This window comes from Nestor notabilis, unplaced genomic scaffold, assembly GCF_000696875.1.
Source record: "Nestor notabilis isolate BGI_N333 unplaced genomic scaffold, ASM69687v1 scaffold4528, whole genome shotgun sequence".
Taxonomy (NCBI): domain Eukaryota; kingdom Metazoa; phylum Chordata; class Aves; order Psittaciformes; family Psittacidae; genus Nestor; species Nestor notabilis.
The window spans coordinates 25,613-51,368 of NW_009939463.1; the positions used below are offsets into that span (position 1 = coordinate 25,613).

General features: G+C 43.1%; 1 protein-coding gene across 1 annotated transcript; it reads left to right on the top strand.

Moving 5' to 3' along the window:
- Positions 1 to 614: 614 nt before the first annotated feature.
- Positions 615 to 21,934, top strand: FOXK1 (forkhead box K1; the record flags this gene model as incomplete). The annotated part of the gene is made up of 8 exons (XM_010019854.1): positions 615 to 812; positions 11,163 to 11,319; positions 12,549 to 12,695; positions 14,455 to 14,648; positions 15,776 to 15,942; positions 16,642 to 16,923; positions 18,802 to 19,026; positions 21,271 to 21,934. Coding segments are annotated over 8 exons (1,591 nt in total), but the record flags the coding sequence as incomplete, so codon positions are not given.
- Between the last annotated feature and the right edge of the window lie 3,822 nt (positions 21,935 to 25,756).

A 25,756-nucleotide genomic window follows, 5' to 3' on the forward strand; every position in this document is an offset into this window, starting at 1 on the left:
GTTGTCTAAAGGGAGGCACTCCTAAATGAATGTATTTTAATCTGAAACCTGCTAGATGATCCTTTAGCATGATGTGCAGAGATATAAATGGGTATTAGTTATACAATATGTAGTGGCCAGTCTTTAAATAGTGCTGCCTGGTCTTACCTGGAGGCTGTTTGGTGCTCTGTCTGGATTTTTATGGCTCTGGTACTCAAATGTTGCTTGTGGTTTAATACTTTCTAGTAACTTTTATCTTTGAGTTATGTGCAGGGAGCTTTAATAGATGAATCCTAGTCCTTGGTATAGCAGGAACCCAAGTTTGTCACTATAGTTCTGCATGTTGCTTTGTTGTTCATTGAATACCTGGCCTTGGGGAAATCACTTAACTTACTCAAACCTTCAGCTTGCATCTAATCACTACGTGATACATGACACTATGATACAGTTACAGAGATTTATGAATGATCAGTGATTCTGTCCAGGGCACTGAGCAGAAAGATGTTATAGAGAATGGTGGACTTCTGTGCTATGAATGATTTAATGAATTAATGATTCACCAGTTGCATACAAAACCACTTAGATATGTTCATTATCATGTATGAAATTGACTTTTCCCTTTCCTTCTGTTTCAGATGTACTTTCCGATTTCCTAGCACGGTTATAAAGATCCAGTTCACATCTTTATACCATAAAGAGGAAGCAAAAGAGGAAGCATCATCACCTCCCCTTCGGCCACTTTACCCTCAAATATCGCCTCTGAAGATCCACATCCCGGAGCCGGATCTCCGGAGTGTGGTCAGTCCCCTCCCATCCCCCACAGGCACTATCAGGTAAGATGTTAACTATCCAAAGTGTGTTCTCTGTCATCACTCTGTCAGCCCTCTTTTGTTTGGTATACTTGGGGCATGAAACGCCCCATTAAAAATAGCAAGTTAAATATCTGCTCTTCAGAATGATGGAAGACTGCTAAAAACTGTGTGATGGTGGCTTGAAGTAGGGCACAAGGGTTTTGTTTAAGAGCTTTCAGGGTTCAGTGTTAGTTTCACACTATAGAGTTACTAGTCTATCTTTGGCAATGGAATTAGAAATATCTATCAAGAGCTACCTATATGCCTGGAGAAGAGAAAGCAGGCAAATACTTTCTATGTTAGGACCGCCTGTTTTATTTTTATCTCAGTAATATTCTGTTGTTGCTGGGTGGTGCTGGTGTTATCTGAAGTTAGGGACAAGAGTGGTCATTGGCACGTGGTTTCCTGGGAATAGAAGGAAATGGGGGTAGGATGCTGACCATGTACTGAGGGGCTGTAGCAATCTGAATGTACATCTGTGTGAGCATCCTGTTTTGTAAATTATCTGATTCGTGAATGTGCAGTAGAAACAACCTGACCATTGAGTTACTGTCTGGACTATTTTCTCTTTCTTTCTCAGCAAAAAATTGATGTTACAGAGTTGCAGTTTGATCTCTTCTAACATTAAAGCTGCTACTTGAAGTGTAATACATTTTTATAAAGTAAAGTAGACTCATAGTATAGGATGATGCATTAGAGTTTTAAAACATGTGGGCCTCAGAATAGCAAGAGTGTACCTGGTAATACTAATAGCCTTTGTTTTGTTTTCTTGTCTGGACATCTGTAAAAAGATATAATACACAAACATCTTCTGACAGCACTAATTCGGTGAATAGTATTCAAATTTATGTGGCTGAAAACGACTTCAGTGTCACAATGAAGCCAGTTTGGGTTTGCATAGATCTGCAGGCACTTGCTTGTTTGGGTTTTTCCGCCCGTCTTGCAGAGCTGCACAGATGTGCAGTGCAGATATTCTAGAAAGAGGGGGCTGGAGGTAGCTGTGGTTTTAGTCCTCTGTTCAGGCACTGCTTTTAGTTTATATTTAACCTTCTCTTTTTAGATGAAGCTTGTTGCTGGGAGGGGAGGGGGATGGTTTCTTTGCCAACATATGGTAGTTAGTTTCCATTCAGTCATCTTGCGCAAAGCAGCACAGTGTGGTTTCTGTTACTCACAGAGGCTGTATCTTTTGACTCTGGCATATGCCTGCAACTGATATTTGACTCCCCGAGAATGTTTCTTTTGCATAAGGAGAAAGTGGAAATGGTAGTGTTGAATTGTGCTCAGCCCCTAACGGAGTGTTTACTAAGCATGATTAATGATTGCATCCGTTTGTCTTGAGCAGAAGCTAATCCAGCCAAGTCTTCAGAAAACCTCAAAAGACATCTGAGGTTTCACTTGCCAAACCCCTTTCATTTCCGAGTTCCTCTTGCAGAGGAGGGGCTGACACATTTGTAAACATCCCTGCTCAGCCCCTTCAACCTTCCCCTCTCCCCCAGCAGGGTCTTGCAGCTTTCTTCTACCCTGTGGGCCAGGCATTGGGAAGCGATTTGGGCGTTTCTGCCCGAGAAAGAATATGCTCTCCAGGAAGCATGTAGCTATGCTTTCTGGCTTTCAGGGCAGCTCTCTGCCCTCTTGGTGGCTTTGCAGTGGTGGGTGAGGCTGGCACAGTGCCCTCTCCCCCTTCCCAAGGGAAGGGCTGGGCGAGCTGGCGGGGGGGGCTCAGTATGGGACCCATACCCCCATGGCTGGCTTTGGGAGGAGGCTTCATGAGCTGGGCTCTCCTCCCTCTCCCCCTTCTAGTATTTACTTTCCTAATTTGGTGCGTTTGCCTTGCTCCTCCCTGATTGGCCCATGGAAAATTATTGCAGTTTGGAAATCCTGGGCAGGGTGAAATTTCCTTTTTGGAAAGCTTCTCCTGGCCCCTTTTCCTGCCTCCGCCCCAGTGTGGGGCAGGGGCTGTACCTGCCTTCCCGCTGCCAGCTCCAGCCCTGCCCTCCTGACCCCCAGCCCTGCTCTGCTCTGCCTCCCTGTTTACATTGCAGCTTGCTGCTCTGCAGGTTCCCCCCCTGCAAGCTTCTGGGGGGGGGGGGGGGGGGGGGGGGGGGGGCATAGGAGGGTGTGGTCCAGCCTATTTATTTTCCCTCTGCAAAGTGCACCGCCTAGAGAGGGAATGAGGTTTAGTTAAACAAAACCAAGCAGGCCACCCTCAGCAGCTTTGCAAAGCAAGATTCCTACTTACTCCTAGGGAGAAATGCGTCCACTGTTTTCTTAGCTAGGTGTTTCCTCTGCAGGAGGGGCCGTTTGTAGATGTGGTTTGAATGCTGTTGTACAGCTTTAAGGGAAAATGTTGGCTGGCAGCATGCTGTGAGGCTTACACGCAGGCATGGCTTATTTCTTCCTGCTTTGAGTTCAAAATTCCTTTTAAAAAAAGTCAGACTTGCATGTTCCAAAAAGGAAGAGGCCACTGTGGTTGTAAGAAATTGGTAGAAGCAGCCTGCCATTTTACACACCGTAAGAAAGGGCAGAGTAGCACCAAATGTCAGTAGATTCAAGGCATTGAAAAGCTGTGTGAAAACCATGCGTACTTTGGTTAAATTCGGCTCTGCCTGCTGGGACATATAAATGATTCACAATTTGAGGAGTTAAGGGAACAATCTTTTGATAGATGGCTTTAAGCTTCTGCAGCTTGCATGTGAAGGATCCTCTCTGAGTGACACTGATGACAAGAAGTTCCTCACCTATGCTACCTTGCTTTGCCAGGTTTTGCTGTAAGCCCACACTATCAACTTGAATGTGACTATATGTGTTGCAGTTTAGTCCCCAGTGTGGCTGGTGCTTGGATTATAAAGAGATCCACAGAGACAAGGTGTGATGTAGGAGCTTATTCCTGGTCTCAAAGTCATGCTGAGTTGGAGTTTAGATTTAAAGTGTTTAGTTTGCCTTTTATTATCTTCCAATTGGTGTTAATGACCCTGTAGTCGTAACCTAACTCAGTTTTCCACATAGCATCTCTCTCCAGTGCTGCCTCTCAGGGCTGGGGTTTTTTCCTGCTTATGAAATAATTTCTCCGTGCGTGCTTCCCTATTCTAAACAGCAGTTATGTTCTCACAGATATCTATATCTATAGATATAGATATTTAAAAAGCTACAATGAAGAAATACTAAATGCTATACTATGGAGGTAGGTATCATTTTTCATATTTTACAGCTGCTACTTCTGGCTTACCTCTGTACCAGAATGACTGTGGGCTTGAACACTTTGTCTTGTACTTGTTTGTTTTTCTGGAAGGGCATGGATAGTTAGCTCACATACAGCCTTTATCAGTAAAAGAAGTAGTCCTAACATGTAGGAGGAAGAGCCATTAGAGCCCTGTGAGAACCACTGCTTGAGAAGTGTCTGGTGAGGTTCTTTGCTAATAGCTACACTGGTACATGTTTGTGTGTGCACCCAAATTTGTATTTTAATTGTTAGTACTTAATGTGCCTGCCCATGTTCAACCATTACTGGAAGGGTGATATAGAGTGTACGATGAAATTAATGGTATGAATAATGAAAGTTCACCTGGCATCCTTCTGCTCTTTTGTCTTACAAGCTTGATTAGTAAACCAGAAGATGTGAGCTGAATTGCCATGGTTTCATAAGCTATATTGTTTAAACCTTATTTCATTTTTTCCTTACTTCCACTAAGCAAAATTAGTTCAGTAATGTATTGCATGCTCTGATAGTGGATTACTTCGTGCTAACTGCAGTTATATTGGCTTAGTCCCCAACTTGTTTGGTGGCCTTTAACAGGTCATTTAAATTCATTGCCTGATTTTTATGCATCTATAGTGTAATTACTATTTTCCAAGAGTGTGTGGTAGATAAATTATGTATTGAGCTTTTATTCTGTAAAGCATGACAGAAGACTGTGTGCCTGTGTGTGAGCCATGTTATGGTAGCTGTGCAAATGCTGGCTGTTTTGATTCAGACTTGGCTTGGGAAAAGGGAGTGCTTTTTAATAGGCTCTAGGACAGCTGTACAGCAGTGCTTCAGAACACTTGAGATTTAATCTGAATTTGCACATTTCCTTTGAAGGTATGTAGTGGGAAGCTGAATGAACCCTGACTTCAGTGGATGCATTCACTCACTGGAACAGGAGGCATAGGTATTGCCAGCTCAGTTTCATTCAGGCTTTCCTTCTTCCTATAGCACTATTAGCCATTTAACTGCAAAGCCCATGAAGAGCTCCAAGGCAGGTTTTTTGCAGGCTCTTTTGCATTGTCTGGGTTATACATTACTTCCTGCATTCGGTCAGAATACACAGCTTGGGTAACTCCCACAATTGGACAGCCCAGTGATTATTTTTAATCACCCTTGTCTCCAAACCACAAGCCAACTAAGTGTGATGCATATACATCATGTAAGAAAGAGCAGCAATCTATACTGGGCTTGGGAGTTCCTACGCATGTTTATTTCAGATAATGGACCATGTGCTAGAGGAGATGTGCCAAGCCATGTGCTGAAGGAAGAGTTGCAGATGTCACCAGCTACACAAGCACTTCCCCTGACCAGTATAAACTGTTCACTGAATCCACGGTCAGAGTGAACTCACTTCCTTTTGAAGAGAGGAACCACTGGAGCACAGACAAGTAACAAGAGATTCAACTTCTGCAGATAGTTAGCTTTCCCTCACCATGGCTTGTTTGACAGCTTTGGGTTTGCTTCAGCGTTAAGCAGGCAGGGTAGCACTCAGATTTCTCCTTTCACATCAAAATCCAGCTTGGTTTGGCAGTCTTACCACTTGTGATTGTTTCTGAAACTTGTCTGAAACACGCAACGTGCAAGGACTTGCCTTTCTTTGAGTTACAATTTTGGGGCTAGGCCGGGGAAGGGAAGAGCAGCAGAGAATTCTCACCCATTACTGCTGATTGGTGTGTCGTGGAAATGCTTGTTTTGCAAGCTGAAGTGCTGTACTTTGACCTGATTCTTGCTTATTGCACATAAAAAACATCCCTGTATCTTTTGATGCCCATTTTTGCACACTCATGAAATGCGATATAGAGGTAGTCTGCCGTTCGTGGTGTTTCTCTAGCCATAGTTCTGTGCCTGGTAACACACCTCCAACTTGCATTTGAGGAGGAGACTGGCTAAGATGTTAAGAAACGGGGATTCTCCCTTTGTACTCCGTGGGGGCTTTAAAAAATTGCCTATTCAGACAGGAATCCGTGTACTGGCATTGTTGCTGGGCTTGTAACTCCTACCACTGCTGAGTCTCTTGTACCTGCTTCACAAATGTGTACTTGGGTATTTATCAAAGACAGTGCCCATGTACCTACCATATCCTAACCCACAAAGTTGAAAAGATGGATTTTTCCTCTTCAGTAATGCAGATTCCACATCAGGGGACCAATTTTATCTGGGATCCCAGGTTATCTTTCCTCTTTGTCATAAGGAGGGTAAGTGCTTTATCCATATACCTGGCTTAAATACTATCCATAAACTACGTCTTTCTAGCTTGATCCCTACAGATATCTTTCTTATGGAAAAGAATGAAATTAAGTAATAGAGCAACTTTCCTGCATTCTTATAATGCCTCTCCTTCTGGGGAAATTGGCACTGGAGTTTGGGAGTGTTTTTGTTCCCATCGTGTTCATAGACTTGTAATATGAACATAAATAAGTCATTTAACCACTTGTTGCTTCATTATGTTATGTTGGTTTTCCCCCCAGTCTGTAAAATGTAGCTTGTATTGAGAGTGTCTGGAGATCTTCATATGTCAGTCTCTCTATGTGCTCAGGCAACAGATCCCTCTAGCGCAGTATTCTGCCTCAGACAAGTGTATTTGGAGTAGTGTAAGAACACAGAAAAGACAGAGTAATGCTAACTTATGTGCAGTCTGCCTCCACTATTTTCTTGGATCAAGGACTGCCTCAGAGCAGGGACTTCCTGACCATCTGTTTAATAAAGCCCCTGATGGATTCCTTGTCTTCCTTCTTTCCCCAAGAACTTGTATAATAGCCTTCTGTATTCGCATAGCCTTTTAGCATTAGCCCTGTTTTACAGCATGTTGTTCCACATGGTGTACACAGAAACACTTTCTCTTGTTTTGGACATGCAGTTTAGCTTAATTTTGTGTTCATCATCTCTTCTATCAGAAGAGGTCAGGAGCTGAACGCATCTCTTGGCTTTGTTTTTATAGGCTCTGCCACCTTGTGCCTCAGTTTGTGTCTTATAACTGTTTCCTGTATGGAATCTGTTCTGTATCTCTGATCCTAGTGATCCCCATGAGTACCTTCTCTGGATCTGCTGTATTCTTTTTTATTGAAACGAGAAGACACAAGCAACACAGTGTCTTCGGTGTGGACACACCATGCACACAGCAGTTCATCCCATTTTTGGTTCTTTAGTTAAAGCAGACTGCTGGAAGGTCCAAAATCAATGCAGTAAATTGTACCTATTCTCCAGCAGCTGGCATTTAAAGATTTTAATTGTTGTTGCTAGCAAGTGCTGTGAACTTAAGAGGCTGGATTCTTGTTGGCAGGACTTGAAAGTGAATCGTGATGCTACAAAGACCTGTTATGTTCTCACTAGCCAGAAGTTAAACCCTGAGTTTAAAAGGCATTCTGCCCGTTGTATGGGTGAACGTATTGCAGACGCTGCACTCAGCCCTCCTCTTTTTGGCCTTCCAGCTGAAGAAGAGTTAAGGATTAAATGGAAAACATGCTGCAAAGGACCGATGTGATTCAGCACATGATTGTAGTCAGCTTCTAAAGCTGAATCTCAGCGTGGTATTTGGGGAACTGTGGCTCAATGGCTGCCTGCAGTCAGTGCTTCAAGTTGAGATGCTGAATCCTCAGTGGGTATCAAAGATCTCTGGAAATTGAGGCCTTAACCATGGTGCCACCCGATTAAGACTGGAGGTAACTGCAGCAGGTTTGCTTACATGCTCCGAGTGTATTTCAGTGGTATAAAACACTTGCTTCCTCTCCAAAATGCTCTGATGATCTTAACCCAAATTAGCTTGGATTGCTCGTAAGCTAAGATTGCCTGCGTGGATAGTAAGCATGGATCACAGTATAAGTTAGGATGTCTGAGAGCTGGGGGAAATTGCGGACCTAGCTATGCTTTTAGGTTATAGTATCAAAATAGATCAAGTTATTGCCAACTATTGATGCACTATTAATGTCCAACAAATTGTAATCACTGTCCCCACACTTGATTTTTGGTTTATAGAACAAACAGGTGTTTTCAGGGAAAAGTCTTTTTGTTCCATAGTATTTTTCAAGGGGGTGTGAGTGCATGCAAGCATCCCCAGCCAGCCCCCAGATCTGGGTGGCGAGGAGAATTCCAGGAACTCCAGGAAACTGATGTCACTGCATTGTGTTTGCTTGTTTTCTTTTGACTGCACTAATGTTTAATTTTAACTTAACCCTCAGAGGGGTATTTTTAGTAAAACTGTTTCTTCACTCCTGTCCTCTGTTGTGGGGATGGGGGAACAGAACAGATTGTGTCTCCTTGTTTTTGTCCGGTGTTCAGCTCTTTTTCCCTTCCTTCTAAAGAGCAGCTCTGATGATTGACTGAGAGCTTGAACACTTAACAGCATGTGTTACCCTGTTGGTGGTGTTTGTTCTGTGCCCATGTCTCTTGATTTGATCATTGATCCAGGCTGAAAGAAAGCAGGTCTACCTGGACAAAAGTGCTTCATTCTGGTAGAAGAATAATACCTCTTCCAAATCTTCAGATACTGCTGTGCGTGTCCCAAGGGATAGCTGCTTCTTTGGGCCACTGTCATGTTCTTCAGTGGCTATCTACTGGGAGAGGCTTAAAGTTAACAGCACTTCAGGTTGGAGGGGCTTTGTCAGCACTCGGGAGAATCACAGCCCTGCAGGGTGAGGGTTTTTTCCCATTGGTTTTTCTAATTAAAAAATAGGGCAAGAGATCATAGATCATACTTAAAACTCATTATCAGACTCAGAAGCTAAGATTTGAACAGTAAGAACTGAACTACTTGCTCTGCTGATCTTGAAGAAACAAATCTTGTATCTGAACTGCATGGGATAATCTTTGAAGCCATGCTAGTTTATTAAAAACTTAAAGAAACACAGCTCTTTGCAGAGCATGGATTTACGGAAGAGTTTCTCTTCCGTATCTTTGAGCTGGGTTTTGGCTGCTGTCTCTGGGGTTTGTTCATGTATTTCTGCAGACGAAGAAGAAAATGGGACAACTCTGTTTCATCCGATTCCATTCCTAGTCTGCATGTTACAGTAATTGCTTGGGTGCCAAACACAAAGATGAAAAGAATGGCTGTGTTGTTGGTTTGTCATTGTTTCATGTATGAAAATGGCTTTCATTTCTAATTATGTACACATTATAAGAAGCGTGTATGTAGAGAAGCTATTGAAAATTACAGCGGAATAATTAAATTCACACTAGCTCCCATGTGAATACTAAGACATCAAGAGTGTCTTCTGTGGTTTAGCCACTTCCAAAGCAGGCTCTGAGCATGGAATAGCAAACTTTGATTCATTTTTCTGCACAAACAGGTTTCTGATTTTTTTGAAAGGCATCTTGAAATGCCTTTATCTCTGGCAAAGAGAGATTTATACATATGGGCCATCGACATTATATGTTGTGCACCTCGTGCTGTGCTTCTGCATCACCCGTTCATGCCAAAGACTATTGCTGAAAGGGCTACTGGGTGCTGTGCCACACTTTGTGTGGCTCTAATATAAGGAAAATGAGTTTCCTGTTGCAAGGGTTTGTTGTGGCTGGATATTTCTGCTGCCTTTTCTTCCCCCTCTGGCCCCCCCCATCCTGTAACTCACTTTGAAAAGAAATCAGTCCGGGTTGTGCTGAGCTCAGCACTGCAGCCATTTGCAAAGACACCACAAGGAGAAGCAGTATTTCTCTGTTTACAGGCTGGACTGTGGTAGGAAATGGTCATTCCTTACGCTGTCAGGTTGCTTATGTGCTGAAGGTATTGCCCAGTGAGCAAATAAGGGCTGTCTCACAGTTTCCTCTCTATGTGCATGAGGGGAAAGTTATTTAGACAGTCACCTTTTGGAGGAAGAGATCATGTTCTGCTTTTTCATACAGCGTTCGGTAGTCCTCTAATGAGTGTCAGTTACTGCATTGATTTGTGTCAGGGTTAGCACTGCTGTTGGGTGTTGGACTGATAAGAGGATTGTTTATGCCACTTCTACTGAATCCTAGTTCCCATCTGTGGGCTTCAATTTGCATCTTTTCATACCATTTGAACCGCTTGTTTTGCTATGTAAATCTTCTGTGTATTGTTTTGCTTTCTTGTTCCCTATTTCTCTGCTCTTATGTAGGTGACATGTAATCTTGGAATTTGGCTATGCGTTACGCTGCTCTGGTGTTCCACCCCTCAGTGCTGGACAGCACAGGACAGAAAAAGGGAACATCAGATTCCCAGACTCATTCCTATCCTCCCATCCTTTCAAGCCAGCAAATCAAGGATGTGTGATCCCTAGACAAGCCCTCCTGATTAGTTCTCATCTTGTAGCGCTCACTTCTGTGTGCCTGAGTGGTGCTGCAAATTATAGGCACCTTTCATTTGTTTGTAGCTTTTTACGAGCTGTAGCAGGGCTTTGCTGCTCGGTTGTTGTTCCTGTAATGCCATCTTGTGGTGGCCCTGCCGCTCTGAATGTCTTCCCAACGGCAGCCAGAGCTGGTGAGTGAGCTGCCCTCTGTGTTGTATGCTATTGGGAGCGTTTGCTTCTCCCTTCTTCCAGCTCCATTTGTGTGCTGGTGCACTAAGGAAGTACCTGTCTCTAGCTGTGTGGCACTGATCAGGGTGTGATCTTCTGAAGCTCAGGTGGTGTGTTAGACAGGGACCTTCATGACACTGGGTGCTTCAACTGCAATACTGCGAAAGAACTTAGCCCATGTCTGTTACAAGGATTGACTAAATACTACCTGTGTTATAAGGAGTGGTGTGTTGTTCATTCACAGGTTATAACAGCAAGCTATTTGTTTAGTTTATGTACTCGTCCCTGATGCACTGTATGTTGGTTTAAGTTCCACATAGTTTGAAGTGCTTCTCTAAACACAGAGGAATTGTTTAATACTTTGGGACTCTGCTGTCTTGTGACTGCAGAAAGTGTGTGGTGGGAGGGGTGTCCGGACTTTGTAGGAATTCCAGTTTTATCTCTGACTTTATTTTCTCAATCTGTCTGGGCTTTGGTTAAGCCACAGGGATAAAAATAAGTTCAGTACATATCTACTTCTCAATGACCTGGGAGCTTTACTGTACCTTAGAATAAGAACTATGTGTCTTGTTAATAAATGAAGTAACAAATAGCTCTATTTTCTTCTTGCTTCTCCAGTGTTCCCAACTCCTGCCCGGCCAGTCCTCGTGGTGCTGGATCCTCAGGATATCGTTTTGTTCACAACATTACCTCGGATCTGCAGCTGGCAGCAGAGTATGCTGCAAAAGCAGCATCAGAACAGCAGGCAGATGCATCTGGCGGGGACAGCCCAAAGGTTCAAAGCAACATTACTTACCCAGCAGTGCTCACTGGGAGGCTTATTAAGATCTGGCATTTGTTGCTAGTGTTGGATATAGTTAAAGGGGGTCTAAGGGTGCTGTATACAGTATCCTTCAGGTTTTTGAGACCATGCCTTCAAACCAGTGTCTTATTAGTGGCAGAGGATCAATCTGTTTCCTTAGCTGTCTAAAATACGTGCCAGTCATTCATTAAAATGGTTAAGCAACAAGAATTTCTTTTGCCTGTTTGATAAATCAAGAACCCATAAAGAAGTGCATTAAAATCCAGATTCTTGGTTTTGCCTTTTAATTAATAGTATTTTGCAAAACACAGTTGGAGAAAGGAGGAGCAGAGGAAGAAACCGGATCCTTGCCATGAGAAATCTGTAGTCTGACTTTAAAACAAACGTGCAGGCCTGTCAAGCAAGCATTAAATGAGGAGAGTAGGAAATAGAATTTAGATTAAAAAAATAACTTAGTTATAATGATAAAATTTAATTTTGGTAAGGTGATCTTCAGATCAAAGTTAAAGGTTTAGATCCAAAACCACCTGATTTGGGACTGGGTGGAGAAGCACAATATTAGATGGCTTTTTTTGTAGATTGAATTCTCCCTTGAGACAAGAAGGGCTGTTCTTGATGGAGTAATATGAAGAGCTGGGAATATGAGATCTGGCAAACAAATCACAGTTCCTAGAATGAAACAAATCCTGCTGGAGAGAGGAAGGGGCAGGATCAGGTTTCACACTCAGCTTGTTGCTGGGAGGAGAGCTGATAGCAGACTTGCATGAGACCTTCCTAGCAGAGTGTAGTTGTAGCTGGGCAGAATTGAAAGCTTTAGTTTCATGAACACTGAAAGCTGTAAGCATATCCTACACCCTCTAACTCTGCTTTCAGTTGCTTGTCCTGATCCTCTTCCTTGTGCTGCTGTAAGATCGTTGGTAGATTCAGTGAGGAATGGAATCAGATTAAAGCTGAGTTTTTTGTGTGTGCTTGTGGGGAGACAGAAGGAGAGACTTTAGTCTGGCTCAGTGCTAAATTGGGGTTTGGCAGTATAAAGCAGGAGTGAGAGGGAAGAGGGTGATGCTGATCTTAGTTGCCCCTGATGCTGTCTTGGCATCTGTGAAAATTACAGCTGGATGTGCTTTTTTAGTTCCTGTTGTTGGTACATTCTAGTGTAGGAATTCTTGATTAGTGACTAAATGTATGTTTGGTTTTCTCCTTAGGATGAGTCCAAGCCACCCTATTCTTACGCTCAGCTAATTGTGCAAGCTATATCTTCAGCACAGGACAGGCAATTAACACTAAGTGGGATCTATGCCCACATTACCAAGCATTATCCATATTACAGGACTGCTGACAAAGGCTGGCAGGTGAGTTCTTGACACTGTCAAGCTTTTAAACTACTTTGACAGGGCTTATCTGCTTTGAAATACATTTATTAAGGGTTTGGGGCACTGGGAATAGAGCTGCTTTGACTGTTCCCAGAGTGAATTTGTTTAACATAAGCTGACTAGTTTGTTTGTGGGTTATTAGTATTTTTAAATACTTTCTAGGGCAATGCAGTGTGTTACTGTTGGGCTCTTGGGTTCTTGAATCCCTTTTAGTGCTGTAGTCATGCATCTTTCATTTTTGTATGTTTATTCTCCTACATCCTTGCTATCAGTTACTCCTTTGCCCAGATACTTGCCTGAATCTTGCTTAATCCTTTACCTGGTCTTTGTTTGGCATGATCTGTCTAGGCAAAAGATGGCCAACCGAGTTCTTAACCACAATACCTTAAATCATCCCAGATGTTTTGTTTTCTTAGTGTATCAACTGCATTGCCTAAGTCACAGTTGGCAAGTTTTGATTCTCAGAATGAGGACTGGGGGAACTGTGAGTCTGTGTGTTCCTTGTGGTATTAAAGGAAGTCTGACCAGCTTCATAGGAGAGTTTGGATGTAGTTAACACATGCTAAATCAAGCTTAAGTGTTCATTTGAGGGCTGCTTTCAAAGTTCTAGAAACCTCAGCTCCACCTGCTTTCAGACTTTTTCTTGGCATCACACTTCTCAAATAGGTGTTGTGATTTGAATATAACACACTAATGCAGCTGGAAAGACTCTTGCAGCTGGTGATTTCATTGTGTTCAGCTGGCAGGAGCAGTACTGCTTGGTGCACTTTGAGAACAGTTGGAATAAATACATTTCTGCCTCCCTGCCTTTTCCCTGCAGTTCTAATTAATTGTGGAATTCACTTCCTGCCTTAACCTGCTCGGCAGAGTTGTGCTTTGTGAACCAGTTGCTGCATCCTGCTTCAAAGAAAGCTGCATTTCAGTGGAGGATGAGTTGCCTTTTCCTTTCCACTACCACTGGTGGTGTGAGTTTTCATTTGTGAAGAGGTAGTTTAAAGCTGCTACAAAAGCTCTTGTTTTGTGTTGAAAGTGGATCAGAAATGAGCTTGTGCACACCTGGGCTCATTGAGCCTTTCCCCAAGCCCAGAAGACAGTAATACACCCAGTAAGAGGTGGGCTTTTGCAATTAAAAGCATAAATAGTCTTGTCAACATCTGGAGAGCTGCACAGTGCCAGACTAGTGCCACATAGATGATGGATTCTTCTCAAGAGACAGCTGTCTTAGGGCATGTTGGCTGGCTTGCATTATGATTATTGTGAGATGCAGTATTCTTTAGGGCATGTTTGGGCACCCTGGTGATGGTTTGGCAGGTAAACAGTTAGCACAGGCTCAGGCAATTTTTTTTCATGCTTGTCTAAAACAAAGCCTGTCTTTTGAGAGAGTTCTGATGTGGTTTATAGTGACTTCCCCGTGCCTCAGCAAAAGCTTTGCTTTCATTGCTTTCCACAGAAAGTCACTGCACTGCCTGGCTCCAGATGTATTTAAGTGGTAGTGTTAGTACCAAGCAAACCCATCTTTCAGCACGGTTAGTAGAAACTCCGACATGTTTCCCCAGGTTTTCTCTTGCAGCACTTCTGTGACTTTGGAGCTGTGTGAGTCGAGTGATTTGTATCCATCTTTGACATTGATGCTGGCAGTGTGGATTTTACTTTTCCAGGCTGTGTGGCGAAACCCATTCGTCTTTGTTATATACATCCTCTTGGCAAAATAATCATCTCATTCCTCTGCTTCCTTCAGAATTCCATTCGGCACAACCTCTCCTTGAACCGTTACTTTATTAAAGTCCCACGCTCCCAGGAGGAGCCTGGAAAAGGCTCCTTTTGGCGAATTGACCCTGCCTCCGAAGCCAAACTAGTAGAGCAAGCATTTAGAAAACGAAGGCAAAGAGGAGTGTCCTGCTTCCGAACGCCTTTTGGGCCTCTCTCCTCCAGGTAACTTCAATTTCCTCTAATCTCTGTGCCAAACTCATTACAAAGAAAACAAACAAAACCCAAAGTACTGTGAGCAAACTTTACTTCTGTGTATAGTTTTGAGAGCTAATACAGTTAGATTGTCCTGAGGCATAATCTGAAAATTGTTCTGACTTCTTAAGTGCTTACCAAAAAAGAAGATAAAATTAAATGCAGAACCAAACTACAAAAGTGCATCACATAACATATCTGTTTTGGCATCATTTCAAAGAAATTCAAGGCAGTTATCACTGGAGTGTTTTCAGATGCCAGTCTCTCACTTCAGGAAAGCTGTGTTTAGATGTGGATTAGATCATAGCAGTAACTTTTGTGGTATTTAAAGCACTCTCCTATAGGGAAGACCATGTTGATCGTGGTTGTCAGCAGCGAAGCAATGGGGGTTCTGTGTAGCCGCTGCAGTGTAACTGCAAAAGAGGAGCTGTGTGCAGTGAGAGCTTTCTCTGAACCCTGTAGCTGTGAGGATGAGACTTAGAATTCAGCACTAGCTGGAGCAATTTCATGTAACGTTCCTCCCACACCTTTTTTTGTCTGTTAAAATGAGGGGGAGGAAGCAGGAGGAGAGGTTTTCAGCTGATCAGCTGCTTTTTTGTCTTGGAAGAAATGTTCAATTCCTTGTGTGTTTGGTGCCTCTGTGGGACCGGAGGTGGGAGGCAGTGGGGTGTAAGGGGAGCAACTGCTCTTTAAGCATATGTGGGGCAAGATACTTGCATCTATGTTGCATCTTTCTTCCTCTCCCCATCACTCTCAAATACTGACAAAGATCTTCTTAGAACAGCCTAAAACAATAAACCTGTTCTGAACATGAAGCATTTACAGCTTCTCTGTCAGCAGTGGGTGTTCAAATGAAATTTTAAGCATACTCTGAAGGGTCCAGTTTCCTTCAGCAAGGAATAGTGTGATAGTATTTAGTGCTAGAGCATTACTGTGTACATTTCAACTCTTCTCAACAAGATTATATTGTGGATAGTGTGGGAGAAAGGCTGTCTTTCTGCTGGAGAATCCTGTCCTGGAGATAGCTCTTGGTCTATGCTGCTGTATTCTGGTCACAATGCATGTACACTTGCCAACACTACGTTTTGGTGTTTCAGGAGTGCTCCTGCCTCCCCTACTCATCCTGGCCTGCTGTCCCCTCACTCTAGTGGCCTACAGACTCCAGAGTGCCTGTCACGGGAGGGCTCACCCATTCCACATGACCATGACTTTGGGTCTAAGTTAGCCTCAGTTCCAGAGTATCGGTATTCACAGAGTGCACCTGGTGAGTAGCTCTTGTTTCACAGAGGGTGACTGTTCAACTGCAGCAAGGGCCATGCTGAGGACACCACTGGAATACTTCTTACAGTGTGTTACAGGAGGATCTAGGTCTCTCTTTCCATTTTGTTGTTAGAGACTGGTGCGCATGCAACTTTAGAGCATTTTTCTTACTAGTCTTTGGATGAGGGGGCAAGAGATAAAGGAATGTGTAGAAACACATGAGCTAACCTCGAACTAGGTGGCTCTAGAGAACTGACAGCACAGTAGCCATGGCAGCGTGTGGCTCACTCACACTAATTTACCAGCCTTCTGGATAAGATCACCTTGGCTACACAGAGCTCTCTGGTGCTGCGGCCAAGGTAATTTGTTAAGCCCTGGTAAGTATCTGCCTGTCAGCTGTGCTGTGACTGGCCTGATGTATAGGGTGTTGCTGGTGAAGTTGGAAGGCAAAGATCATTAAGTAAAGCTTCTTTTTTGTGTGTGTCTATGTGGCTGTTGTTCACAGAAATGCTCACATGGCAAGTAAGGTTTTTGGAAGTTAGGAAAGAGAAGATTGAAAGTGGTATTTTTGAAGCTTTATTTTTTGTTCCCTACTCCTGCCAGTGCTGAAGGACTGAGTATTGCAGGTTAGAAGTGCACAGGTGAAGTGAATAGAGGCCTTTTTCCCCTCTCCTACTAATGTATGCTTCTCTCATCTGTTTAGGATCTCCAGTCAGTGCCCAGCCAGTTATTATGGCTGTTCCTCCCCGACCATCTACTCTGGTGGCAAAGCCAGTCGCGTACATGCCAGCGTCAATAGTGACTTCTCAACAGCCCTCATGTCACGCAATTCACGTCGTGCAGCAAGCTCCCACTGTTACAATGGTCCGAGTTGTGACCTCCTCTGCAAACTCTGCAAATGGATACATCCTCACGAATCAGGGCACCGCAGGAGGAGCTCATGAAGCTGCAGGAGCAGTGTTGGACTTAGCCAGTGACCACCGAGGTAACTTTTCACCTCCTTTACTACTCTGCTAAGTCTTGAGCAGGCTTGTGGGAGGGGTTGTCAAACACTGTTTTCACTTAGTAGGTACTTAAGCCCTTTAATGAAAGATGTTTCCCAGGTAATACCAAGTAATAGCTTGTCCATTTGATGTCTTCACTAGTGAGCAGGATGACTGTGCTCCCTTGTCTCCTGTGGGCAATAAATCTAACAGACTTTGGAGGCTGAAAAAACACGCAGTGCTTTAAATGTTTACATTATCCCCAGTATCAATATTATGCCTGTGTATTGGTCAGCTGGATGTGCTATGGAAATGTGTGCTTTGTCTCGCCAAAAAAAAGATGGCCTAGGAAAGGCTGAAACTCTCTGCCTCAGATGGACTTGTAAATAAATGATTAAGCCTTTCTTTTCTGCAGGCCTGGATTCCTAGAGGAAAGCATTTGCTTCTGGAAGCGCAGGCAGTACCCAATTAAAGCAGTCTTCAAAAACCAGTTACAACAAAGGCCTCTTTTTTGCCTAAGATGGAAATTCCAGCCTTGGGGGGTTTTAGTGAGCTAAATGTTCTCCTGCTGTGATGTAGACAACATCTTGTCTGCTCACCATTTCACAAGGGCTTGGTGCTACAAGATAGATGTGTGTTGTACCAGCAGCAAGGCTGGTTACTCTGATAGCTTTTATGTTGGCAGTGGGGCAATGATTCTTCTTGAAGGGAAAGAAAAAACTGGCAGAGACCTTCCCCTTCTGCAGTAGCAGAACCACTGACATTTTTAGTTCATCATGCTTGAGTTTCACTTGCATTCTCTAGAAATTCCTGTTTGGAACTCATACATGTTCCTGAAGTGCTAGCAGTTGCAGCTGCCTGTCACCTGCTCCATTCTTTCATTCACTAATTCTTGCTGTCATTTGCTCTTTCACCTTTCTTATACTTGCTCATATCCTTTTCTAGTGTGTACCGTCCCTTTGTCTTTGCTGGTTGCTCCATTTTCCTTCCTCATCTCACTGCTTTCCTTGCCTTTTCTTTCCCTGCTTCCCATCAGCTTGCCTGCAGGTCTCAGCTCAATGCTTATGTGCCATCTAACTCCGCTTTTCTTACAAGTCTACTAATATTAAAATGGGAGAAGTCTTCTCTTCCTGCAGGACTAACAAGTTTGTGCTTCCTGCCTTCTCTGCTTTGAGACTCATGGAGCCTTGAAGAAGAGTGGCTTTCCTTTCCTGCATGCCCAGCAGGAGGCTGTAATCTATCTGTTATGTACCTGGGGAACTGACCCCTTACTTGTCCTGGGAAGCGAGATAAGTGGTTGAGTGCTCTCAAACAGTTATCTCTATCCAGGAACTCATCCCTCCTTTTTCTTACTATTTTTTCCTCCCTTCTGTTTTCTTCCTATACTTCCATAGCTGGCAAAAGCTTGCAATTACAGGAAGACCTCCTTGTAAATCAACCTATGTGCAGGCCTGACAGCAAGCTGTTGCAGACTTCTAGCTCCAGGCATTGTTTAAGGACTTAATGCCATCTCCTGCTGTGTGGTAATGAGAGTCAGGCCAATTTGCCTGTAATTACAAAGTAAGCTACCATTTGCAGTGATCAGAGCTATAATGTGCCAGTAAGAGAGATGATGCCTTTTTAGGACAAAGGGTCAAGTTTATCATCTTGATTTTACTTTGTTTGGCCAAGTGGCTTATGCTGTAAGAAAAATGTTCTTAATATTTATAGAGTATATATACAATAGAGAATATTAGTGTTTTCCCTGACCTTCTGTGGTGCTGAAGTATTTTCACATCTGTAAGCCTGGGGTATGTGTCACTGCTAAAATGTTCATGAGAATAAAGCTTGCTCCTAAGCCAGGGTAGTAAATGATGGTTGTCTGTTTTACTCTCAAGCAGGCGTGGATGAAAAGCCAACGATTGCATTTGCCACGATACCTACAGCCAGCCGTGTTATTCAGACAGTTGCCAGTCAGATGGCACAGGGTGTTCCAGGACAGACAGTCGCAATCCTTCAGCAGGCAGCTCCAGTGACCATTGGACAGCATCAGCTCCCTGTGCGGGCAGTCACTCAGAATGGGAAACATGCCGTCCCCACCAACAGCATCACTGGCAGTGCTTATGGTAGGCTCTGTTTCCATCACTTTCTGGAGTTTGATTTCTTCCTGAGCTTAGCAGTTAGGTTGTAAAGCTGTAACGGTTTCTCTTCTTAGCATATATGAAGTTGTTCTGTGTTTTCACTTCTAAAGGTATTCCAATTCTTCAACTTCTGTGGCTGTGAATGTCAATGGTAGACACCCTTCTGTTCACCTCTGCTCCCTTTCTCCAGTTGCTATCTAGCACTGCTTCTGAAAAGTCCTGTCTTTCTTTTGTCCTTGGCTCTACATTTATTACTACTTACGCTCTACATTTTGAGGGTTGCTTGTTGAAAGTGTTAGTGATTCTTGTATATAACCCGTTTTCATTTGTTTTCTTCTGACCAACAGCCTTTGCTTTAAGCATGCCATGTAATAAAATTTCCATGGTGCTCTTTAGATCTTGTGAAATGACTCCGTAGAGTATTAAGACGATAACATACTTTCCCATCTTAAGGTCTTAGAGCCTAGATCTATTTCATCAGGTGAATGAATGTAGGATTTTTTTATATACAGGATGCGTTCTAGCCATTTGTCAAGTCTGATTTTTAAAATCCCATCCTAGCTATGTCTTGGCAGCCTCCTTTTATTAGTTGCTCAGTGTCTCAGGTTTTGTTCAGTTAAGGATGACTGGGGATGGTAATATCTGGGTTTCTTACAGCCTGTTTCAGTGAGATACTAAGCACCTCTGCTGGCCCAGTCTGGTGCTTATGGGGAGTTTGAAATGAAAGGGCGCTGGTGGGATTTTGATGTCTCCCATGAAGGTAGGAATGTTTCTACAGAATATTCTGCCATGTCTATTTGCAGTATCACCTGGCTTGCACTTGAGTTGCAAGAATCTAACTGGAGCAGTGAAGGTACCAATTAGGTTTTATGCAACTAGGATATAAAGATATTAAAAAGATACGTGGAGTTGCTGCTACCCAGCAGTAATGTTTGTCTAATGCAGAATCAGACAGTTTTGTATTTAACATTTTTATGTTGAGACATTCTAATCTAACAAAAAATTTTCCAGCACTAGCATCAAACTGGAAAGCGTTCTATTTGCATCTGAGGGGTTTTCTGTAAGTGGTAGTGAATTTGCTGGTTCACAAAATGGAGCCTGAGTCTCTTGACTGTTGTCTGTAGGAAGTTAATGTCTCTTCAACTGCATGGTCTAGGTTCTCCAAGTCACTGCAGTGTAATTGGTGACTGCCCTCATCCTTAACCCTATTTTTTTTCCTTCATCCTCTGATACTCTACAAGCCTCCTTCCCATGCCTTGGGAGAAGTTGCTGGGCTTTGAGGGCCTTTGTTCTGTTTGCTTTGTTTATTTATCCTAGGGCTCCTTTTTTTGCTGCACTTAGTCAGCACACCCCTAACGTTCTGTCCTTCCATCCTTTGCAAATCAGTCTGGAGGGCAGAGGATGTGTTGTCTCCTGAGTCCCCTTTGGCTGCCTCTCTGATTGATGCAGAGGCCAAAAGCTGCATGTGTTTTGTTTTTCAAGCAGTGTTGTGTGCCAAAGCCAGTGTGTAAGCACATTCTCTGTCTGGAACTAGGACTTGTAGACATTTTTAGGGGGGGGTTGCTACTAAATGGTCTTTTTTTCTCACCGCTTTTGTTAATGGGAGGGTGAGATCTTTTGTTAATACTGGAATACAAGATTAGAGCCAGAAATTCCTACATCTGATCCCAGTTCTGATGGGAATGCATTTGGAATATGGGGTAACCTCTTTCCTGCCCTTTTTACAAGCGAGATATCAATATATTCAGTATTTAGATTCTGATCTGGTTTCCTAACAGACTAGCTGTTCTTAGTGTGCAAGCAGGGCTAAAGAGAGCCCTCTAAATTGAAGGCACAGCACACAGATGTTGTAGCTTGCAAGTTATGATTGTTGGTGGCCAGAGAACTGCCCCTCAAAGAGGTGGTGTGCTGAAAGAGGTGGTGTGCTGTAATTTAACAGGGCATTGATCCTCCCCTTCTGGAGATGAATGCTTAGCTGGCAAGCCTTGTTTGACAGTGGATAGGAAGAAGCAAGTTCTCCTGATCACAAGTTTGATAAGCTGAGATCGAAGGGGGAGATGGAGAGACAAAGCTAGCAAGCCTTTCAAAATGGACTTGAAAACCACACTTGAATATGTGTCAGCTGTTGCATCTGACTATGGTGTTTTGTTTTCTTGCTTTCTGGAATAGCAAACACTTGTGCTACTTCATCACACTAATTCTCTTTCTCTGTCTTGTTCTATTTCCCAGCTCTCACAAATCCATTGCAGCTTCTTGCAGCCCAGGCCAGCTCGTCCACTCCTGTTGTAGTCAGCAGAGTATGTGAGACAGGGACCGAAGAGACAGCAGCAGCCTCCTCCAGTGAACCTGAAGTTAAAAGACCCCGGATAGAAGAATCCAGTGGAACAGTCCCAGCCCAAACTGGAGTCATCACATCTGCAGTGCCACAAGGACAGGCAACTAGTGAATGAAGAAATGGTGGGAGGAGCTGGAGCGACACAGGGTGGGCATGGGATGGCAGGAGCCCTAAAGCAGCTTCTTTGAAAAAACAAACCACAACTGTAACAGCTCAAAACATAGTGGATAAAGAGCTCTTTCAAGTCAGATTTTTATTCAATGGGAGGACAACAGCTGTTAGAATCACAAGGTGCCAAAAAGAATGGAAAACCTCTCCCAAGAACCCATATCTGGAACTCTGTTCTGTCTTTAACTATGGGATATTTTTTCCTCCTTTTTTTGTTGTTTTGTTTTTAAAGATTCAAAAAAGCTAAAAAAAAAAAAAAAATACAGACAACTGATTGTATGACTGCTGGGATATTTTTAACTGTCTTTTCCCCTTTTGGCTCCAAGGGGATGGGATTTGCAGTTCAGCATCTAAAGGAATGTAACACAAATACAGTCTGCTCCCTGGAAAGAGAACTCCTCATTTTCTATGCCTTAATACTGTGCTTCTCAGAGCTTTGAACCACAGGACCATTTTAAAAAGGCCACCTAAGGCAATCTAATGCTGAAAGATGGGTGCAGTATCTCACAACAACATTAAAGAAACATGGTACCAAGCTTAAAGGAAAAAGGCAAATGATTTTGGTTTTGAAAACAGAAAGGATCTGGATATGAACATATGTTTATTTATGTGGGTTTCAGGAGGAAGAGTTACAGGGCTCAGCCACCTGGATTTCCAGATGCAATTTCTCTCCATTCCCTCTGAGGGAGAATAAGATGACAGAGGAACTGTATTAATTTAGTTCCTGTAAAGATATTAAAAACAAAGGGGTTTGTACCTTCAATGATTTCTTACAATTATTCATCACTTGCTCTGGACAACAGCCAAAGTATCTTGATGACTGAGAATCACAGAAGGAAGGGTATCTCCAAAAGGTTCTGTGTGCATTTGATTGATCACATCCTGTGCTGGAGCACGAGGTTTTGTTTAGAATAGCGCTGTAGATGAACACGTTGCCACTGTCTCTGTGAACTTGAGAAAATACTTGTTGGTCTTCTGCACTAAAGCAGCCTGCAGTCACTTCCTGGTGGTAGTGTGGCCCTCAGCTATGTGAATGATGGTCAGGAGGCCAGGGCTGGGTAAGAGTCTGTCACTGACCTGCTGTGGCTGATGGCCAGGCTCCTGTTTTATTCTTCTGAGAGGGAAGTTGAGAGCTGGGCTTGAGAGGCAGCAGAGTTCATACAGTGTTTAATACAAATTCTGTAAGGGTGTAGAGACCAAGGCAAAAGAGGCCTTTTATTTTCTTTGTGACTAAAGTCACTGGTGGTTTTGAGCAGGTTTTCCAAAGGGAATTTGGAGGTTTCCTTTCATTGTCTGACTCCCTCTCCCATCTCTCCTCCCTTGAGGACCGTTTGGGTTGGTCAGCAGGAGGAGGCTTTTACTCAAACTGTATTTCAGGCTCTTCATGTAATACAAGTATGTCTTGGGAGCAGAGCAGATTTGAGTCACTTCAGCCACGTGGAACAGCGGGTACATGTGACACCTTGTGACTAGCAAAGAAACCAACCCCTGCATGGTTGGTTTGCCTCCAGCTAACCACTTTGGTTTGATGCCTTTTTGCAATCCCTTTGGCTAACATGTCTTCTGGCAGCACAGCAGAGGTCTTTTAATTGAGAAAATATTACGGCTTTGGTAATGACAAGTGAGACTTAAGAGGGATGGGATATGCCTTCGGTAGGTTATCCCCCTGTCTGTACTGATTTATTGTCACTTTGCTGTCTTGTACGCTCTGACAATGCTACTGCAGAGCAGAGAGGCAAGCCCACTGCATAAACATGTTGCAAAAAAGAATTCCCAAATGTGCAGTAAATGATACTGTCAGTATGTCCATGGGGATTAGAGGGTAAGGCACAATGTTCAATGTCTGCTGGAATCTGGGGAGGGGGAGGAAATCCACAAGGTAACAGCTGGCATCACTTGTTCCCCTTATTCCCCTTCTAGGTTTCCTTTCTCTTTGCCAAATCCTATTCAATAGCCAAGTCCCACTGCTTGAATAAAACCCAGCCATGTTTTATCTTCAAGCCAGTTGTTTTGGAAGAAATATTTCTGCAAGAAGGAAAGAAGTTCTTGGTCTCCTGATTTGTGGTTACTTTCTGCAGTTAGAGGCACACAAAACATTCAGGACAGCTCATTTACTTACAGCTAAGATTTCATAATTTAGGTGTGTGCCTTTAGTGACAAGTTGTTAGATTGGGTTTTAGTACTTTGAAATGATTCGGAGAAGGAGGATTGTTACAGACCACAAAGTAATTGAAGCAGGCTGGCCTCCGGCTGTCACTTTTCCTGCTAGGAAGTGGTAGGTGCAGCATAGCGGAAAAGCGCATGGATTAGCTCTGTTTTCTGTAGCCTTTTCAAAGCCAGAATTCAATGAAATGGACTTCAAGGAAGAATGCACAAGTGAGAGTGCTGCATGGTTTATCTGTTATTAATCATTACTTTTGGGTGAGTGCTGGTTCAGATCCAGGCACGCCTCTGAAAGAGCCCTGAGGGTAGGGAGCTTTTGGAAGCAGAGGAGTCTTCAGGTTTCCAGCACATTGGGTGAGTCAGCATGAGCTGAGCAACCAGCAGAATATGGTTCAGGATGTGAAGCTACCAAAGCTTTGTGGATTTTTCTTTACTGCCGCTTTTTGTCTTGGAAAGTCTAATTAGGCTCTGAACTTCTTTAAGCTGCTTCAGCACCATAGAAATACATCAGCTGCTGCTTCATAGATACCTCTTGAAAGTCCACCCTCAAGTGGATCTGCCTCCTAAGTATTTAGAACAGAATAACTTTTCTCATTCTTTCTTTTGTGGCTCACAATGCCGACTGGCTAAAACGTGAGCTGAGGATAAGTATCTTTGATCTGCTCACCCTTTCTGCTTGAGGTGTCTGGAACTTGTCAGTTCATCCTATGAGAGGGTTTTTGCTTTATCAGTCTGCTGTATCCCCCTGCTAGTGTAGGAAGCAGCCATGCCACTTGCAAATGATTTCTCTCTTTTTTTTGGATTGTCTATATTGTTGCCTGCTACTATGTCAAATAACAGTTCAATCCTCTTGAAAGCTGTGGAGAAATGTGGTCCTCATCTGGAACACATGAGATGGAGACATCCTGTTTCAGATCTCAGGTGGTTTCTTTCAACACACTGCTCAGTCTGGAATACAGCACTGCTCTTCTTACGTATCAGTCCTGATTCCCCAGGCTTCCAGTTTGGAGCACTGCAGTGTAATGAAGATTAATCTGATGGTAGAATTAAGTCTTCAGCTAGAAAGAAAGTGGTTATATGCAGTACTCAGATTATTTTGAATGATAGGGAGAGAGGATTAGGAAACTTCACTGCATCTTCTGCTGTCTGTGTAACAAAGGTCAAGGTGTGTTGAATATTTAACCTGCTATAACTTGGACTTGGGAAAACTTCAAAACAAAGCTCTTCATATGTGAATTCACTTTTCACCTTTCCCTATTGATTTGTTTTTCTTTTATCTTAGGCAATGACAAAGACTAATTATACTTTGATTGCAGTCTGTTTATAGCAACATTTTTTGCCTCAGTTTGCAAAAGCTGAATGTGGTTGTTCTTGAGTTTATTCCACTGGAATTCCTTAGTTATTGTTTTGTCTTGACCTTGGCTCTTGTGATACAGGAAGCTTTTTACAGTGAGATCAATTTAATGTGATTTAGTGATAACACAGTGCTGAGCACAAAATTGAAGTTCATGATTAGCTCATATATTCTTTCCAACTCTTTTTTTTCTTTCCCCATTCCTCCCTCCCCCATACCACTAACACTGTTCCTGTAGTATATCCAGTCATTTTTATGCAGTGACAGGAGCAGCACCTTGCATTAAGCTCTGCCCAAGGACTCAAGGATGAAAATACCTGTGGGATACATGGAGCTCCAGAGCATGTTGAGAAAGGTCAATTTGTTCACCCTGTATTTAATTTTCATGCTGTGTTTTAGACATGTTACTATTGAGCACAGCTTGTTCAGGAGTGTGTTTTCATGTTAAAGCGTTGAAGTAGGAAAGAAGTAGTTAAACAACCGCTCGAGCCTTTCCAGCACTTCCGCAATCAATGTCACGGTCTGGCTTCAGGTTTTGGGTAGAGTAACTTAGTTTTGCATGTTTTAGACATCTGTGTTGTGTACTGACTTAGAACTATCATTCTGAGTTAAATTCCACATTCTTTTCTCCTTTTTCAGTAGCAAAATGCCAGCAGTAAAATAAAACTTGAAGCAGAGAAGGCTAGGGACTGATA